Source organism: Thermobia domestica, chromosome 13, assembly GCF_964235325.1.
Source record: "Thermobia domestica chromosome 13, izTheDome1.hap1.1, whole genome shotgun sequence".
Classification (NCBI taxonomy): domain Eukaryota; kingdom Metazoa; phylum Arthropoda; class Insecta; order Zygentoma; family Lepismatidae; genus Thermobia; species Thermobia domestica.
This window is the reverse complement of record NC_137466.1, coordinates 94,171,321-94,191,894: the sequence shown is the minus strand read 5'-3', so window position 1 is coordinate 94,191,894 and position 20,574 is coordinate 94,171,321. Positions and strand designations below refer to the sequence as shown.

The following is a 20,574-nucleotide window of genomic DNA, read 5'->3' as shown; positions in this document are numbered from 1 at the left end:
ATATCAATGTAAAGATGTTTTAAAATTACCAAAAAATATTTTAAGAAAACTTGCTGAAGATACTTGATTTAACAAACGATTATTTAATTTTATTTTTTAAACAAAAGATTGTTTGATTTGTGTTTACGCCCTTTATCAACAGTAAGGCTTTATAGCGTGGAACCAACAGCTTAAAGTGGGATCTGAATCATTGTAATGCACCCGATACTCTCCCACCCGGAATCGAACCCGAGATCTCATGTACAAAAGATATACCCTCTAGCCACTTGGCCAGGTTAAAGGAGTAGAAGAAAATAGACACTTTAATGTTTCAGATATTGAAATACTAACTATAGGTAGATTATTCAGTTGATATTTGTTTTCTTTTGAAGGGCCAACTTATGTGTCAGCAACTAGATAAAATATCTCCAGATACAGCTCCTCATAAATATTACGTTGGATTTCGTTATGCTTCACCACTCACGGAAGATGCTCTCCAGGAGATTGAAAGGTAGGTGAGAATGTTTTTGTTTTGAGTTCATTTGTCAAAGCAGGGTACCTATCAATCAAAAAAGAAAAAAATGGAAATTGAGAATTGAGCAAGTAAGCCAAGAAATCGTTTTGTGGCGAAAACTTTCCACAGAAGTCCATAGTATTAAGGAAATAAGACTCAGTGATTTCTTAATCAGTATTGCGAATGAAGAAAATGAACAAATACATTAGTAAGCTGAAGTACTTAACTAATGTAAGAAAATTGACTTACCCAAGAATGTTTTCTTATTCTTTTTTCTTTTTCTTTGTTTGTTTGTTTGTGAAGATATATGACAATTTCAGTGCATACTTTCACACTCGTCAGTTACAGACCCCTAGCTGGCCCTCTTAAGACCACCTTCAGCTATCCCCTTCCCCTGAAACTCTCAATTGTTTGTTTAGATTTTTAAAAGCTTAAGCAGTCAAGACATCCTTATAATCTTATTTTCTTGCTAGACGAGATGAGATAGAATTTTTGTGACAGTATATAATACCGTATATACTCGAATCTAAGACACCCTCAAATCTAAAACGCACTCCCATTTCTAAACTTCAAAACTTGTGCCAATTTCTTGTATTCAATTCTAAAACGCATTCTGGATGTTCAAACAACTCAGAATATGACAGTACAAAAAATCATACAGATTTATTTGTTCAAACCAAACATTTAAATGCCAAGATTAAAAAGAGAACAAAGGCACTATCTTACAAGTGTGACGTCACTTGCATGCTGTGTGCGTTCCAAGAAATGAGCGGCTGTACACACTTTAGTCAACCCCATTGTCGGAGCAGTTTTGTGCAGAGCCAAGACGCGCCACCCATTTTATATCTGAAATTTTGGCAGAAAAAGTGCGCCTTAGATTCGAGTATATACGGTACTAGACAGAGTTCTCCCAATAAAAACAGATACATTTTCCTAGACGAGACATCACTTTCACGCAGTCTTTTCGAGATGAGATAGCCTTAACTTTTGTCTCATGGGGAACTGTAGTTGCCAGTTTTTTGTATATAGACTATTTATCGTGGAGGTTTCTGTACTTACTTTGAAACGATTTCTTGCCCCGTGAAGGACATATTGACCTAGTCATTTCTTATTTTTAAAAATGGAAATATTTGTCGGAAAAAATTTTAAAATCACATTAAACTACACTAATTGTTCAATGTATTTCAAATGCTTTTGTTTCTACGTATAGCTCATGAAGGAAAATCGTATTTCATAATAACATCGTTTATATACGATGAACTCAACTTAGTTCTCCAAAAATTATCTGAACTCAAAAATTATCCAAAACTTACCTTACTTTGGCACTGGTTAGTTGATGATAAATATTCTTGGTAAATACTTAAATTTGATGATACACAAATACGATTGTGAGAAGCATTTAGCAATAATTTTTTTTTCTTTCTTTTCGAATTGATGAAGGTAGAAAAATCTACTGAAACTTTTTTGGATCTAACTAAAAGAAAACACATTTTGGGTAAATCCGTTTTCTTAATTTTTTTAGTAAAGTCATTATTAAATTTTTTCGTCTCATCTCTACAAAATTCAATGCTAATGCAGCTATTGAACAAGCATTTTCTGTAAAATAAAAAATGTTTGTTTGCAAACATATGAGAGAACTTTTTAATTGCTTGTAGATCTTTGTATAAAGCAATTGCGTCAGTTTATAAACTTCCAAAGTTTGAAGTATCAGAAGCCATAATAGAAGCATCTAAAAGAAAAAAAAGTGAAAATGAAAAGAAGTGCACTGACACAGGCGCGTAATAATAAAATTAAAATAAATTGTATGATCTAAAGACCTTAAGAGTAAGGAAAAAGAACACTGGTGAATTAAAGAATCAAGTTATTGAAACTATTGACTGAGATATTTTGGTATTGAAACGAAAAACTGATAAAATATAAAGATCTTTTGACATTGTCACTGTGTTCCGAGCGGTGATAATATTAAAAAAAAAAAAAAAAAAAAAAAAAAAAAAAAAGTAAGCAAAAGGCTAATACTCACCGCTGAAAACAAACCACTCCTCTAGGAAGTATTTTCGGAGAACACTATCTCCATTTTCAGCCTAATCACAATTCGAAAAGGATTTAAAACACAGAGAAAAATTTGGATGGGTAAAATTGGTTAAAAAGAGTTTAAAATATGCGAAGCGTATAACTCTTCTTCTCGGACATAAACAGATAATAATGGTGTTTATCAGATTAAATGTCAATGTGACAAAATATACATACAAAGAATATTTGTACCAGAATAGCTGAGCACATTTGCACATCGAAATCTCGTAGCTTACAACAGTTAGCCGGATTGGCATCACATCTCAAAGACAATAACCATAATGTTGATAATTCATGTTTAATAGAGAAAGCAAAAACAATAACTGAATGAAAAATTAAAGAAGCCTATTACATTCGTAAAGAGAAACCTACACTCAATTTAGATAAAGGAGACATAAATGCGATTTGGAGCAGTCTTTTTACTACTGTCTGTCTGGAAGGTAATAATAATAATAATAATAATAAAAAAACAGTGAACAACAATGAACAGTGACAAGTGAGTTACCATTAATATCTGTATATGTCCGACAAGAAGAATTACACTTCGAATATTTAAAATCCTTTTTAACCAGTTTTACCCATCCACATTTCTCCCCATGTTTTAAATTCTTTTCGAATTGTGACTAGGCTGAAGACGGAGATAATGTTCTCCGAAAGTACTTCCTAGAGAAATGGTTTGTTTCCAGCGGTGAGTATTAGCCTTTTGCTTACATTTTTTTTATCATTTGACATTGTATTGAGAAAAGTAAAAAAGAAAGAAAAGAAACTTACCATTCAATTATCTAAAATAACTTCAACGAGTTTCTTTGACAGGAAAAAAAGAGAGAGAGCGAACATAAGATTAAAAGGTGAAAGTAAAAAGACATAGATTAAGCCCGATAATTAATAACAAACAAAATAAAAACTACTTAGAGCCGCGTCAGTAGTATTACCACTTGCAACAAACTCTTTAATATTAGTAAAACATTAAAATGTGTACTAAAATCTATTGCTGCAGGATAGACATAAGAAAAAAAAAAGCATATATAGTATTCGGATTGAAACATAAGGGTTTAATAATGACCCAGCCAGTTCATTACCAATGACAGATCGTTTCTCAATCGTTTTTGCGCAAAAATAATAGGTATATTAAGAAAATATGAATATAAAGGTTCCGAATATTCTTTCCTCTTTTCCTATTCGATCCAATGAATAATGTAAATACAATCAAGCCAACACATTCATTGTGGATAATATACTGCGTTCAAAAAGTCACTCCGCAGTGGTTGTAGGTAACTGTTATTGTGAGAGAAAGGTTCATCAAAAACTCAATTTTCTCGTTGTGTATGTTGTGATATACAAATGTCCGACACAGACAGGGACGAAGCTAGACTTTAAATTTCAACTCAGTAGAGACGTATATTTGCAATAAAGACAGTTTGGGTTACATTGTAGCTAGTTATTGTGCTCAAAGGTTGATTAGAGTTCTGTTGAGTATCTAGTAATACAGATGTGTGTGTTTCCATATTAACAATGGAGCAACAAGTATTTTTTTTTGAACTTGTGTTTTGTGCGGGTGACAAGTATAACGAACATGTAAAAGACTATTCATTGAATAGTGGTTCAACAGTGTACGTTGAACATTATTAGAATTGATATGAAACTATTAAAAGTACTGAGTAATACTATCACATATAAAGCACATATAATTTATCTATCACCACTCTTTACTCTTCGAGTTTACAAAAGTGTGTAGGAGGATAGACGTTTGCCTTCAGCCAAAGATGAGTCATTTTCAACATTTACTGTAGTGAAGTCCTTGTATGATCTTCTTGCCATCATCTACTGAACAGCGACTTATTAAACTAATGATTTTGAAGCTTACCGTCAAGGAGCTCTAACTACTTTTCAACATCGACTTTTCCACTCTGAAATTTCTTTGTCTTTATCTATAGAGATTGAAAGGAAATTAAATCTGTAAGTTTTATGTCCCATGGTTATGCCGGCTAGGCTAAAGGAGACCTTGATGATGAGAAATGAATGAAATGGTGGAATGAAGAAAGTGGGAAGAAACGGGAGAACTCTGAGAAAACCCATGCATACGGTGTTTGTCCACCACAAAACTCACTTGGCGCGAGCTGGGATCGAACCAAGGACCCCATGCACCAGAGTTGAACGCTCTACCACTGAGCCATCGCGGCCCATTCTATAGAGATTGAGTATTAAAACAACCCAGTTGTTTCTTCTATTACTCAAAGTATATATTGCTTTTGAACCTCTTTATTATTAAATACGCGATTGTAAAGATTGAACCTACGGAAACGACGATGATTAAAACTCATTGATAAAGTATTCCCAGCCCTATGTCTGACTCGTACTTTAGTTACATTTATGAGTACTTATATGAAAAGTTCTTTTTTAATTAATATAGTTTGTGCACACTCATATGAAAAGTTTTGTTTTAATTTCCATTTGCACACCCATATAAAAAGTTCTGGCTGCGCCTGTGACATTGTAGTTATTTATACTTATTGTTGTGAGCTATACATCATACTTGTGCTGTCAGTGTCCTTTCCGGTGAATGCAATTCATTATTATTTCAATGTTACTTATTTCCGTTAATTAGTTATAACTTATTTTAAACAGGGATGGCGTTCGACGAGTAGTGGTGTTTTCTCAGTATCCTCAGTATAGTTGTGCCACTACAGGTTCGAGTTTCAATGCGATCTATTCATATTACTCAAAAAGGTAAGATTATTTTAATTTGACAATTCATGTTTTCAAATAGTATTGAATGTAAGTGTTTTATATTATGTTGCTGTTTCTAAAAAATATAAAGCATATACTTGTAGGTATGACTTTCCGCGCAAGAACATGCTAAGATTTTTGATCAACCATTAGTTTCTAGTTTGAAGATACAGTCACTATTGATTTGGAATTTAGCTTCCCTATTAGCAACGAGGCTACATGATATTGGATCTACAACCTAGTGTGGGATCCGAACCACATGAACTCCAACCGGAATTCGAACCGCGTGGGTGCTTTTTGTAAATACAGATGTAACTTCTTATCAAGTAACGTTCAACGTAAAAAACATTTGGAATTTAGGAAGATCTAAAAATAACGAATATACGTGGCGTTCTGACTAGTAATGACGATCTTAACAAAGGCGTGGATTCCTGAAAATGCAGTCTAAGCAGTCAAATAATTTTCCATTTATTTTGAAACTGATTTTTCTAGGGAAAAGAGGAAGACTTCCACAAACTATACATATAGACACAGGAACTGACTACCACAGAGCGATTTGCTATTTCCACTTAAACATCTCAAGTAATTTTAGATCCTTCAGATTACACATAACTTTTGTTGAATTCACCCTTACTACTCGGAACGCCTCATGTATATACAAGTGCAGTGTTGGGTAAGTTACTTGTAAAAATGTAACGCGTTACAAATTACTTTACTTTCTCTTAAAATGTAACGCGTTAGTAACGCGTTCCTTGCCCCAAAAAAGTAACTGTTACTTTACTTCGAAAGTAACGCGTTACTAACGCGTTACTTTTAGGTCCGAAACTTTAAATATGTGAAAAAAATATTACTTCAATTTTTCGTACTACTGTTACTACCGCTATTATTATTATTATTATTATTATTATTATTATTATTATTATTATTATTATTATTATTATTATTATTATTATTATTATTATTATTATTATTATTATTAATAATAATAATAATAATAATAATAATAATAATAATAATAATAATTATAACAACACTCTATATAAACATGAAAGATAGGCGGTTTGTATTTGAATACTAAAAAACTCGTTGATTGCCGACCTCGGTAGTCTGAAGTCTAGGAGTCAAGGATATTGTTCACGAGATTCTGAATTTGGGTTGAGGGTCTATGTTGAGTATTCGAGCTCGAGCCAAACACTGTTAAAAGTTATAGGGCACTCTTCAAAACTGGCCGGCCCGGGTTTAGAATTGACAACGACTCAAGCAGCTCGGCTCACAGCTCATTCACTATCCACCCGAACCGAGAAGTGAGCCGAGCCAACAGCTCACCCAACCGACTCGGCTAGAGCCCTTGGCTCAGTTGAGCCGAACCGAGCAGATGGCTCCTCCCTACTAAGCCAGCTCGAGCCGATAGTTCATCCCAAGCGAGCCGGCTCGAGCCATTTTCTCAGTTGAGCCGAGCCCAGCTGAGCTTGTTATAGAAAATCTCTTGTGGTCTCGCTATCGAGACGAGATGCGAGCAGTGTCCCCTCTCGTGAGCAACACTAAAAGTATTCCATATTACTGTTTAGCTTACATTTCTCATGGCTTTTGCATTCCAGTGTAATCAGGCCATGATTTCAAGACGAGTTAAAACAAACGAGCCATTTATCAAACTCGACTGGACTCGAAACTCGGCGCGAAAAACTGAATCGGCTCGGAACTCGACTCAAGAATATTACCTTTGACTTGACTTGAAACTCGACTTGAATTCGAGTCAAGTCAAGTTTTAGCTTGACTCGTGCTCATCCATATGCGTTAGAAAAAATGGTTGCTTATTATTATTCTGCTAAACTAATTATATAATAATAACAATGTTGTTATGTAAAATTAAAAATACAGAATATAGAGAAACATTACACTACAACTAATAAAATGAGAACACATGAACTGGGTGTGAATCAAAACTTGCCAATAACTCTAAAATCGGTATATGCTTTTTAAAGCTAGTTTCAAACTCTATAATCATCGGGACTCTAGGATAAGCAAATTGATCTGAAAGAACTCCAATATTACATACCATCAGCAAACTATTTTCTAGTAATAAAGTAGGCCTGCTCATCAAGAACAGTTTATTCATATCAGCCTCTTACTGTATATCGTTAATTATGGCACCCTAGTTGTTAATATTTTCCTCCGGGGCACTTCAGACACTTTACTTTTAAATTCTGCCCACCATCATCCTCAGCTCTTAAGAAAAAAGTATTCTTTCAAATGTTCGAACGGTAAAATATTTTCGTTCTCCATCTTTATAAAAACAACACCAATCAAAGTAAAATAGACTACCGGTATCATTGCACTCCTAATTCATTCACTGAATGTATTGATTTGGAGCTGTCAAAATCTACGACAAAATCTTCCAGGTGCGTGCAATCAGTACACGTGATTTCCCTAAGGCTGTCCTCATCTTCCAAAAAACAGCAAGTGGCACTACTTATCTGTTTCTCTGTGTGTCGGTGACTGTTGGTCACTGACATACGTAGTTTATGTTCCATTGTTCCATTCTGAGAAATTCACTTACAGGAAAGAAACATTTGTTTCCGAAAAAAATATACATATATTGTAGTTACTCATCCGAAATGTAACGCGAAAAAAGTAACGCAAACTAGGTACGTTACTTAAAAATTTGTAACGCGTTACCGTTACAGTTACTTTGGAAAAAATGTAACGCGTTACTAGGAAACGTTACTTAAAAAGTAACGCGTTACAAGTAACGCGTTACTTGCGTTACGTTACTTCCCAAGACTGTACAAGTGTACTTAAAAGTAATGTCCAATCTTTGTAGATTTTTTAAAGTGTATTTTGTCTTTGATGTGATGTTATTTACTGTTATATATATATAACCCATTACTATTCCTTCTTTTAAAAGGGAACATCCATCTGGAGTGAAATGGAGTGTAATAGACAGGTGGGCAACTCACCCGTTGTTAGCGAAAGCTGTGGCAGATAGAATTCGAGACGAACTGAAGAAATTTCCTCAGGACAAACAAAAGGAAGTTATTATCTTGTTTTCAGCTCACTCTCTACCTCTAAAGGTAACAAGTAAATAAGTAAAAATAAAAATAATGTGAAATTCTATTTATAAATCTGCCTATAATAGGAAAAATATCTCAAGCATGAAGGAACAGGGAAACCTAGCGTATTTTTTGCTTGAAGAAATTGATTAAATTCAGAAGTGTTGTAAGGCACGTTAATTTCAATATACGTACCTATATGAAACAGTTTGAATGTGACTTTTGATTTGCTTTAGAAAGCTGAAGTTAAAGCGTGAATTTTTTAGTCTCTGATACTAGGGAATGTGCTAAGATGACTGACAAGTAAACGTTACGTTTGGGTGAATCGAGTTGCTGCCCGAGACACATGTGTTAGAGTGCCCTATTACTAAGTGTGCTCAATATGTCAGGGAAATTTTAGGTGCAAAAATCAAAGGGTTTAGGAGATACATCCACTAGAAGGTGTGACGACATCAAATGTTTCTATTCGGACGTCATGTGGAAAAGCATTCCAAGTGACAAGAAGAAAGTCTTCCTGTTACTTGATTCGTGGTCTGCAAACAAAGACGACAGTCTTTCGTCAGTGTGTGTGCCAGAAGGCTTTGAATTGATCAAACGGCTCATACTTGGTGGATGTACTGGCATAATTCATCCTCTGGATGTTCACTTGTCTCGTCCATACAAAGCTTTTGTTCGTTTCTTCACTGATACAACAATAACAGGAAGTGACGTGAATATTTGGCATCGTGACAGGTTCATACAACTTCAGTCGTTCACAATTCACCAGTTCAATGCTCCTCGCTTTCGCAACATGATTCGATTAGTTTTCCATAAGGCTAGATTAAGCTTCCTATTGCATCAGGAAGGAAGAGGTAAGGTCAACGCCATAGTAATGGGAGACTTCAACAGCGTAGTAGGAGAAGGAGCTGCGAATAAGGTAGTGGGATCATCTGGACTTGGTAGAAGAAACGAACGAGGTCAAATGGTTATCGATTTCTGTAGGCAACATGATGTAGTGGTGATGAACACATGCTTTAAGAAAAGAAAAACCAAGCTTTACACGTGGAAAAGTCCAGGAGATAAGAAACGCTACCAAATTGATTATATTCTTGTGAAGCAACGTTTCAGGAATAGTGTACGAGACGTGAAGACATTGCCAGGAGCGGACATTGATTCGGATCACAATCTCCAGGTGGTGGAAGTACAAACCTGGTAAAGTCGATCAAGAAAAATGGGAGGAGAAATCGAAAATGGAACTTAGAGCGACTAAGAAATATCGACGGTAATGTGAAAGAAGAGATTGAAGAAAAATTCTGTGCAATGGAAGATATGGTTGACAATATAGAGAACAGTTGGGGAAAAGTTAAACAGATTCTACTTCACACACTCCACAATAACATTGGCAAGATGGAAAGAGCACCAAGAAAACCATGGATAACTCAAGCGATGCTTAAGAAGATGGAGGAACGCAGAAGAGCAAAAAACAAGGATATCAATGAATACAAAAGACTGAATAATGAATTGAGAAGAGAAACGGCCAAAGAAAAGTACATGGAGCAAATATGTGAAGAAATAATGGAACTTCAACAGCGCGGCAGATATGATCTGACGTCCACATGACGTCCGTACCAGAAAGCACAAGAATTAGGAGGAAAAGCTAACAAAAGTATGCGAACATTGGGAATCGAAGATCAACAAAGTCATGTGGTCACTGACCATCAAGGAATCCTTAGAATTTGGGAGGAATACATAAAAGATCTGTATGATCAGAAGAACCGTCTCAAAGATATTGCGATCGAAGCAGAGGAAGAGGGGATGGTGATGAAAAAGGACCCAGTATATTGAAAAGTGAAGTACTGGAGAAAGGCCACTGGAGACGACGACATACCAATAGATTTGCTCAAAGGATTAGGAGACAACACAATGAAAGTACTGACTTCACTTATTAACAAGATCAATAGTCTACCTGAGTGGAGAATGGCCAAAGGATTTTCTTGATGTTACAGTGATTGCATTGCCCAAGAAAAAGCAAGCAAAAAGTGCAGCGAGCACAGAACCATTAGCCTGATTTCCCACACTGGAAAGATCATTACACGAATACTGAACAGGCGGCTAGAAAGTAAGGTAGATGAGAGGTTAGAAGAAGATCAATTTGGATTCCGGAAAGGAAAAGGCACCAGAGATGCTATTGGATTGATGACACTTATATCAGAATGAGTTCCTGATCTGAAGGAAGAGCTATGTTTCTGCTTCATTGACTGGCAAAAACCTTTCAACCGGGTCAATTGGACGAAACTTTTGAAAATACTTAAAGAAATCGGAGTCAGCTGGAGAGACCGACGACTCATTCAAAACCCGTACATAGGACAACGAGTGAAGTTGCGCTTGAATGAAGGAGAAACCAATAGTGTGGAGATTGGAAGAGGAGCCAGACAAGGATGTAATTTGTCTCCCCAATTATTCAACATCTACAGGAAAATTCTAATAAAGGAAGCATTAATGGGAACTGGAGATTTCAAGATTGGAGTACAGATCATTAACAAGATCAGGTATGCAGATGATACGGTTATAATAGCTAAAACCGAAGGATTACTACAGGAGATGATTGACAAAATAGTTGACATTGGAAAACTGTATGGAATGGAAATTAACATCGAAAAGTCGAAAGTTATGAGAATATCCCGTGGAAACACGCCCTTACGGATCAGAGTAGAGCAAACAGAACTTGAAGAGCTCGATAATTTCAAGTATCTGGGAAGTATTTTGACGAGAGATGCTTACTGCACCAAAGAGACCAGGTCAAGAATTGCCATAGCTAAAGAAGCATTCAACAAGAAAAGATCACTCTTAACTATAGTACGGAAGGTATAACGTCGTTGGCTTCCCGCGAAAAGTTGCAGTGACGTTTATGGGGAGTGGCCAGCTTGGTTACTAGTGGCTCGCTGAGCAAAGTAGACGGTTAGTGGTGATTGGCTACCCTTTTATCACACCCCCAGCGACGAGCAGGTGAAGTTGGTCAAGTGCTACATATGGAGCATTGGACACTATGGTTCAGAGACTTGGACATTACGGAAGTTAGAAAAGAAATACTTAGAGAGCTTCGAAATGTGGTGTTGGAGGAAGATGGAGAAGATAAAATGGACAGAGAGAGAGAAACAAACGAAGATGTTTTAAAACGGATAGGAGAGAAGAGGACACTTCTAGCCACCATCCTTCGTAGAAAGGCCAACTGGATTGGACACATCTTGCGAAGAAATTGTCTTCTTCACACCGCCATAGAAGGAAAGATGGAAAAAAATCAAGGAATAGGAAGAACACAGCTGATCGATGATTTGAAAGATAGGAGAAAATATTGGCAGTTAAAAGAGGAAGCTGAAGATCGAGAAAAGTGGAAGAAACATTTCCAGAGCCAAATCTAAAAATTGAAAAGAAAAATCTTCATTAGTCCCAGGACTTGCTGAAAGGCAGAATACTTAATAATATAATAAGGCTAGATTCTTGAATGAGGAATCTGGAAGTTGGATCGCTCCTCACGATCACTGCTTTGACGAATTGTGAATGACAAATGTTTCAAGTACGACTTGATTGCGTCTGTCAGGTGTGCTCACTGTGAGCAGAGTATTTGTGCCAGACATGCACTATTTTCTTTAACTGCATATTGATTGTAATAATTGGCAACTTTTCTATGCAATAACAAAATCACTTCGAGTTTGCAATACAAACGACTTTCTCTTGTGTTTCATCACTTAAACATGCTAAAAACACGAACATAGTCTAATAAAAAATGTTTTGGACTATGTATTACGGCTATAACATGTATCTCCATGTAACTTTCTAGTGGCTGTATCTCCTAAATCTTTTGAACTTTGCACCTAAAACTTTCCTGACATATTGAGCACATTTAGCACTATTCTGTCACATGTGTCTCGGGCAGCAACTCGATTCACCCAAAGATAACGTTTACTTGTGAGTAATTTCTCAGATAAGCAAATTTATGCGAAATATAATAGTTATTATTACTACAGACGTATTGTCACTGGGCTATATTTTAATAAGTTGTTATACTTTAGGCATTAGAGTTCCAGTGACTTTTTTCTTCTTTCTTATCTTACATGAAATCAATGACTGATCGTTAGAAATGAAATGAAATAAAGGGTGTCCGAGAAGTCCTCATACTCAATATTTAAGCATCATAGAGATCAATGTCAATGTAGTTTATTTTATTTAGTACACACTACAGTTGAGTACTTAACGTATACGAACTATACAGGGTGTCCGAGAAGTCCTTCCCTGATTACAGAAATTGATAACTCAGGCTAGAAATAAGATAGAAATATGAAACTGGTGTTGAATTGTTTACAAACTATAAAAGTTTTTGTCTGTGTTAGGTTTGTTCTGTTTTACCAAGTCTAATTTTTTTTTTTGTTTGTTTGTTTTAGGTTTGTAGTACGTAAGTAAGAAGCCCAAGAAGCCATGCCAACCAACCAGGAGAAGGCACAGTGTATCCTGTAGTACCATGAGACACGATCACCAACCACGGTGCAGAGACAGTTCCAGACAACATTTGGGAGGACTCCACCTGATGTCAAGAGCATTAAAGCCTGGTATGAGAAGTTCAAGAACACAGGGTCGGTTGCTGACCTTCCGAGGTCTGGTCGACCAAGAACCTCAACAGACACGGTGGAGGCTGAGCGGCAGTCTTTTCTGAGAAGTCCTAAGAAATCGGTGCGCAGGGCCTCACGTGAATTACAGATGCCAAAAAGCTCTATCCATGACATTTTACACAAACGTTTATTGTTTCGTGCTTACAAAGTGCAACTCGTTCAGGCCTTGTTGCCCGACGACGGTACACGTCGATATGACTTTGCGGTCGAAATGCTATCACGTATTGAGGACGATAATGGTTATCTCAGACGAATTGCCTTTTCCGACGAAGCGACATTCTTTGTCAGTGGAGTAGTGAATCGCCATAATGTACGCATTTGGGGTTCAGAACCCCCCAGGGAGGTCAGGGAGTTCACCAGAGGCAGTCCAAAGGTGAATGTTTGGTGCGCGTTATTGCACGATCGAATTATCGGGCCATTCTTCTTCGCTGAGGATACCATCACATCTGCAGTGTACCTGGATATGTTGCAGCTGTATGCTGTTCCTCAGCTGCTTCAGTATCGCCCCGATGTCGTTTTTCAGCAAGACGGTGCACCACCTCATTGGGGTTTGGACGTCCGTGCCTATCTCGATAGGACATTTCCTGGGCGATGGATTGGTCGTGATGGACCAACAGCTTGGCCTCCACGCTCTCCTGACATAACCCCATTAGATTTCTTTTTATGGGGTTATGTCAAGGATGAGGTCTACCGAACACGTGTACCAGATATTGAAACCCTGCAGCAACGAATAACCACAGTCGTTGCATCGATCCCTCCAGTGATGTTGGCTAATGTGTGGATGGAAATTGAATATCGCCTAGATGTGCTACGTGCTACCAAGGGTGCTCATGTGGAAGTGCACTGATGTGACCAGAACTTTTATAGTTTGTAAACAATTCAACACCAGTTTCATATTTCTATCTTATTTCTAGCCTGAGTTATCAATTTCTGTAATCAGGGAAGGACTTCTCGGACACCCTGTATATCCAGTGAATCTGTATGTGTTCCTTCGTGCTGTATACACAGATGTATCCATCTAATGTCTTCTTCGGCATATTGCGGAAAGACTTCCTCCACATTTTTGCATAATTTTTCATCTGTCCTGTACCGACGATAAGACACGTGTGATTTGATTATTTCTTATAACAAGTTGTCTGGTATTGTACAGTCCGGACTTCGTGGGAACCATTTTCGTCCTCTGCTGTGTAACTGCAACCACTCACATCAGCCATGGCTTCATAACTGAAATGCTCTACGTGATCTTTGTTACGTGCCACTCGCTATTGCGTAGCAATACCACATTACAGATTTTTATGTCTCTCATACAGTCCCAAGTATGATTTATCAAGGAAATTCTTTGTTTCCTGCAAAATTTGATTTTACTTACTATGCTGCGCTAGAACTAATCTGCACCAATAATTAAAATTCAATTATAGTTATCTGTAGTCGAAAAAGACAAATTCTGGCAACATTAATTTTAGTAAAAACAAGACGGACCACAGTGGTTCAGTGTAAGCACTTACTTTGGTGTGTGAGGTCCCTGGTTCGATCTCTGGCCAAGTAAGTTTGTGATGGACAACATCGTGCCCGTGAGTTTTCTCAAGGTACCAGTTTTCTCCCACATAATCATTCCACCGATTCTTCTATCATCATTTATTTGCCTTAATTATTAATCTCCCTTAGCCTAAAGGGCATAAACGTGGGACATTAAACTGAGAGATATAATAAAAACAAAAAAGTTAACAAATGAAAGACACACTGAAAGGTATCTTGAAGATCGACTTCAAACGATCCGCCTTTGATTTTCGTAATTTTGATTAATAAGTCTACTTTGGGGTAAGAAAAATCCTGCAAATATTAGAAATTAGTGGCTGACATTGTAATGTAACTTCTAAAATATAAAGACATATTGATTTAGATGTTTATTGGCCTGAATTAATGAACACTATGTATCCTTGAAGGAAGGACAACTCAGGAGAGGCAATAGCTCTTTTTTCGTAACGTTCGTCACTGTAATTTGGAAATGGAATAACCTACTAACTAAATAATTTGAAATTCTGGTGTACCAACTTTATTGTCGACAGTACGTACTATGAATTTTAGAACCGAATCACAAATCTAAAGTAACTTATATATTGTTGAATTGTTTATTATATCTGTATTCATTCTTCTGAAGTCTTACTACTGCATTTTAGTATTTATTTTAAGGAGGCTAGGGTAATATGATTATTTTATTTTTAATATATTATTTGATTGTCAACTTAAACCTTTAAATTCACATTTTTTAAATCTAAGCAACATGCAATAGTCATTGCATGTATAATGGAAGTAGTACACACATAATGTGCTGTCTGTTTTCTTGTTTCTCTTTATATAAATGATTTTGCACCTCCTTAATGAATTCTGCATGTACAGGTAATACATAAAACCGTGTTTGGACACCGTTCATATCGTATGTCTAACGCAACGCTAATGGGAAGCTTTGTTCGGTGGTAGCATCTTCGATAACCTATCGGAAGAGAGAAAAAAAGAAATATTATTAGAAATGCGTATACACATGCAATATATGTAAATAAATTACTAAACAATAATAATCGTAACGACGAAATAATTTATGGTAGTAATATTAATATACGAGGGCAGATCGGAAAGTAACGCACAATTATTTTTTTTCAAAAAAGAAGTTTAATATGTACCAAAACCAAACAAAGCACAAATGAACTTACATCTTTGACCTACTTTTCTACATAGTCACCAAGTTTCTCAGCACATTTCTTCCAGCGTGGTACCAGTTTCAAGATGCCCTGTTTGTAGGAGTCCGTTTGATTGGAGTATAGCCATCTGCGGACTGCTGATTTCACTTCCGTATCTGCCGCAAAATGTTGGCCGACCAGGAATTTCTTCATGAAACCAAAGAGATGAAAGTCCGACGATGCCAAGTCCGGACTGTACGGAAAATGCTCGAGCACCTCCTACCCAAATTTGTTGAAGCTGTTACCGGCCGCCCGGAGCGTGGTGCATCACTAAGGTTCTCACCATCCTCTTCAAAGAATGCATACCACCTGGAGACATTGCTACGGTCCATACAATCGTCCCCATACACGCCCCACATGTCGCTGTAAATTTCACTCTGTGTATGCCCTTTGGCGCACAAAAACCTAACCACACTTCGCTGCTCTTCATACGTGGACGACGGTAACATACGCGTCATGTTTGTTTTCTTAGTTCAGGCTTCTCTCGCTAGAGCTGCACAGGAGAACAAAATACACTCTGTAGCGCAAACTCCAAACTCTCTCGTCGTGCAGTTTCACCATTCCAGCTGCAATACCTGGAGAGAAAACAATATTGTGCCTTACTGTCCGATCTGTCCTCTTATATACGTATATCATATAAAGCATATTATCCGATTTATTTTGGAATTATCCGTATATACTTATACTGGAAAAGGAATATATACTTATTGGAACAACTGCTAACAACTGCTACCTTCATAAACAGCATGTATGGAATGACATCACGAATGACCTGCAAGGGAAAAATATATTAGCATTCTAATTGAAAGAAACGAAATATAACTTATACTTAATAACTATAATATATTCTATGATAGTTTCATTTGAGATAACCTAACCTAAAATAACAATGTGTTGACATAACCTAACTACCTATGAAGTAAAGTACGAACAAATTATCAACTGATTAGCTAACTGACTTCCATATAAGGATATTTCCTAGAATATATACTTTTACTATATATTATCACTACTTCTTCTATCTGAAAGAACTCTACATTGTTTATCGGCAATATTTCTGTTACAATATGCAGTATCTAAAATGCTATCTTCTACTACGAAAGTATACCCAACACTGAACCTAACCTAATAATTTTGGATGTTGTCTACTTACCTGAGATAATTATTTACCTCTTCTTTCTATTGTTATTATTACTGTTGTTTTTGTAAATACTTGTTTTCTATATATGCATCTTATTTATTACGTCATGACATATGGACAATCTTCAGAACTCTAATGCATGTCTGTTGTGGAATTTGCATTTAATTCTTGTTCTTTCAATTAACTTTCACATGTCAGCTTATAGTGGATAATTGTTTATTCTGGATGTTTTAATACAAATTTGAACACATGTTGAATTCTTTTTGGTAATCACTAAATTACTTTAATTAACGTTTAATTTATTAACGTTACATACGCTTAACTGTTGTTACTTTTCGAATTACCATATATACACTTTGATATGGCTATTCACAGAATGTATTAGTCAGACACAAGGTTAATAGACCATGCGTTTGTTAGATATAAGGTTTCCTTATTTGCCACGTATCGACATCTACGAATCTAAACCATGTTCTCGTTCTGAGACCACTTGGTTTCAGTGGCAGCTAGGCCTATTGGGTCCAAATCTTACGCCAAAATGTATTGCGGCGGGAATGAACGGACTTACATTAATGTAAACGTTGCGCGAAGTCTGTTTTAAACTTTCCCTGAATTATCGGAAGCCACACGGGATGAAGATGAATGCGATGTTGTGAATCAGTTGCTACAGCTGAAATCCGAAACCACTTGACAACGGTGCAGGGATAATGTTGTTTGTAACCATGAAAGTAATGATACTAATATACCTCACATAAGATTACACTGATATTGTTCTGAGTGATATTCAATTTTAGGAATACGAGAACGCTATAGAATAAGATTTTCCCGTCATATAAAACGTAATCGAAACGACACTAATAGGATGTAATATGTATTGAATACCCCTACATGTTTTCTTTATATATAAAGAAATGGTGTAAAACATTTGCTGATATAGTTAAACCAATGACGAGAAACAAGAAAGCAAGAAACCTTTTATATAATGGATAATCCCGAGAGAGTGCTTCTTTCTGCTCCTTCTAACTTTCACCGAAAGACGCGGTGGCTTTATAATAGTGCGATCACCTCTGATGCATGGAATTTCGGGTCGTGTCAGTTTTTATTATTATTATTATTATTATTATTATTATTATTATTATTATTATTATTATTATTATTATTATTATTGTTATTATTAACTAACTAACTAACTCTATGGCCTATGGAACCCGGAGGTTCAATGCCACGTTCACAAAATCTCTCCACTGACTTCTATCCTTAGCTAACTGCATCCAGTTTCTACTTTGTATTCCAATCTCTGCGAGATCCATCTTAATATTGTCCTCCCATCTGCGCCTAGGTCTTCCTAATGGTCGTTTTCCGATTGGTCTTCCAATCAAGACTTTGAAAGCGTTTCTACTTTCTTCCATTCTAGCTACATGACCCGCCCACCTAAGCCTCCTAGACTTCACGACCCTAACAATGTTGGGTAAACCATATAAATTACGTAGTTCCTCGTTATGAAGTTTCCGCCATTCCCCATTCCCGTTCCTCTTGGGTCCGAATATTCGTCTCAGGACCTTGTTCTCAAATACTTTCAGTCTATGTTTTTCCCTCAGAGTAAGTGACCATGTTTTTCGCAGCCATACAAAACAACAGGCATGATTATCGTTTTATATATTTTAAGCTCATTATTATTATTATTATTATTATTATTATTATTATTATTATTATTATTATTATTATTATTATTATTATTATTATTATTATTATTATTATTATTATTATTATTGTTATTTGAAAAACACTTGTACTTTTTCTTCTATCTTTTTCTTTGCTTTTGTTTCCATTTACTGTGTGTATTCCTTACATTTTTCTGTTATTCTTCTTCTTTCCTCCATCAGCGTCACCTTTAACGTACAAAACGTAAGCATAATACCGTATATTCAACGAATATTCCATTTCATTGCTTCAGCTATGGTAGAAAGATATCTATTATATCGAAATAAGCATAATCCCTACTAGAGCTCTGAAATGTGTAGCATAATTTTGTGATGTGAATGAAAGAAATACTTTTTTTTTTATACTGGAAACAAGTGTCCTTTTTAAGTACCACCGATTTTGTTGTGTTCTTCAGAAGTACAGTAAAACTTATCAATTTGGCTCCCTCTCTAAGTTGGCTACCTGCTCATCTTAGCCTGGTTCGTCTTGAACCTGCATTTTCCCATAAGACATTCGTTACCTATTACTCTGTAAGTTGGCCACCTGTCTGTCTTGGAAGTTGGCCGCATTGAAGCAATGTTTACTCTATGACAATAATGATAAATTTACCTGCGTATCTTGGCCACACAAAATACCGTTTTGTTAGTTTTCTTAAGTCTTTCTTATTCCCATATGAGAGGCAATGTTCTGTATTTGTTACTGGAGACAAAAAAGCATGGATTCCCACGATTTATTCTTGGAGGTCAATGGCCAGAACACTACCCTGATAAAGGGGTGGTGAAGGAAGATGTGAATAAAAAAAAAAAAAAAAAAAAACACATACAGAAATTCTGAAAATGGTTGTACGTATTTGTTTACCCTGTCTGTTTTGGTAAAACCGTAGCTATATCGGCTCCTCTCATCAGGGGGGAGCCTTAATAATTCCAGAAAATTCTCAAAATTCTAATCATCTCAATTGTCAACTATTGGCACCTGACGGCTTGTCGAAAGGTAGCGGAGGTTTTGAGATATGAATTCCCCTAAGATTTTCTCAAAATATATTTTGCTCCGAGGGAAGCACCTGTAGCTCATTAAATATACTGTAATTTTTTTCTAGTACTGTACATTGTTATGATTATTCTATATATATATATTATTTAAAAGTAGCTGTTGTGCCACTCCTTATTACAATTTTACTATCAAGTTAATACTAGAAATTCTGTCCTAAAGTACACCAATCACACTTATTTTCTATAAATTGGCCACTTGTCTAAGTTGGACACTTTTGAATGGAATCGATAGTGGCCAACATAGACAGGTTTCACTGTATATTGCTTTCGTGTGTCCTTCCTGTGTTCAGAACATTTTTTCCAACCTAGTTACGGTTCTTTGTTCTCCATGTGGTGAATAGTTTATGGTGGGTATTTCGTATGACATTGAAACCAGCAGCGTCATTTCAGATTTTACTCTTTTTATTTTTTTGGAATGGGGAATATTCTTCACTACATAAGAGTTTCATGTTTTTTTGTTGGTACATTAGTGCATTACTATACACATTGATTAAAAAAATATCTATTTCTCAAACCCAAACCCTGCTCACCCTATATGATGCCTCTAATCTGAAACTCTTTACTAAAGTAAGAGTATTCTACGTAAGTCTCTGATAAAAGTATATAGTGTACAATGAACAAACTCGAAGGTGAGTTATTTGTGTAGGTTAAACAATTCCTGTACTACGATAGGACTTAATAGAGCAATAATATATGTATCGTTCTTCTGTAAGTTCATAATGCCTTTACAGTATATTTTGTAATTCATTTTGCTCAGATGGATATTCAATAACTTTATATTTTATGCAATCTTAAATAACTCTGAATTGAGAACTTACCAGTTTGTACAACACGTTTTGATTGGTATTATTATTCCTGTACATAAGCGAGAAATTATACCGCTTTTCACTACATCTAAATTGTTGTTTTGTGACTTCAATATTTTCTCAGTCAGTATTATTACTGTTCAATATTGTCTCTTTGAA

The 20,574-nt window shown here is 36.0% G+C and overlaps 1 protein-coding gene across 1 annotated transcript in view; it reads left to right on the top strand.

Annotated features, from left to right (window-relative positions):
- FeCH (ferrochelatase, mitochondrial) overlaps nt 1-20,574 on the top strand; it is an 89,124-nt gene that overhangs the window by 49,861 nt on the left and 18,689 nt on the right. Inside the window, exons 4-6 of the mRNA XM_081736107.1 lie at nt 372-490; nt 5,189-5,290; nt 8,196-8,361. Coding sequence (XP_081592233.1) covers nt 372-490; nt 5,189-5,290; nt 8,196-8,361 — 387 coding nt within the window. The remainder of the gene's footprint in view (nt 1-371; nt 491-5,188; nt 5,291-8,195; nt 8,362-20,574) is intronic.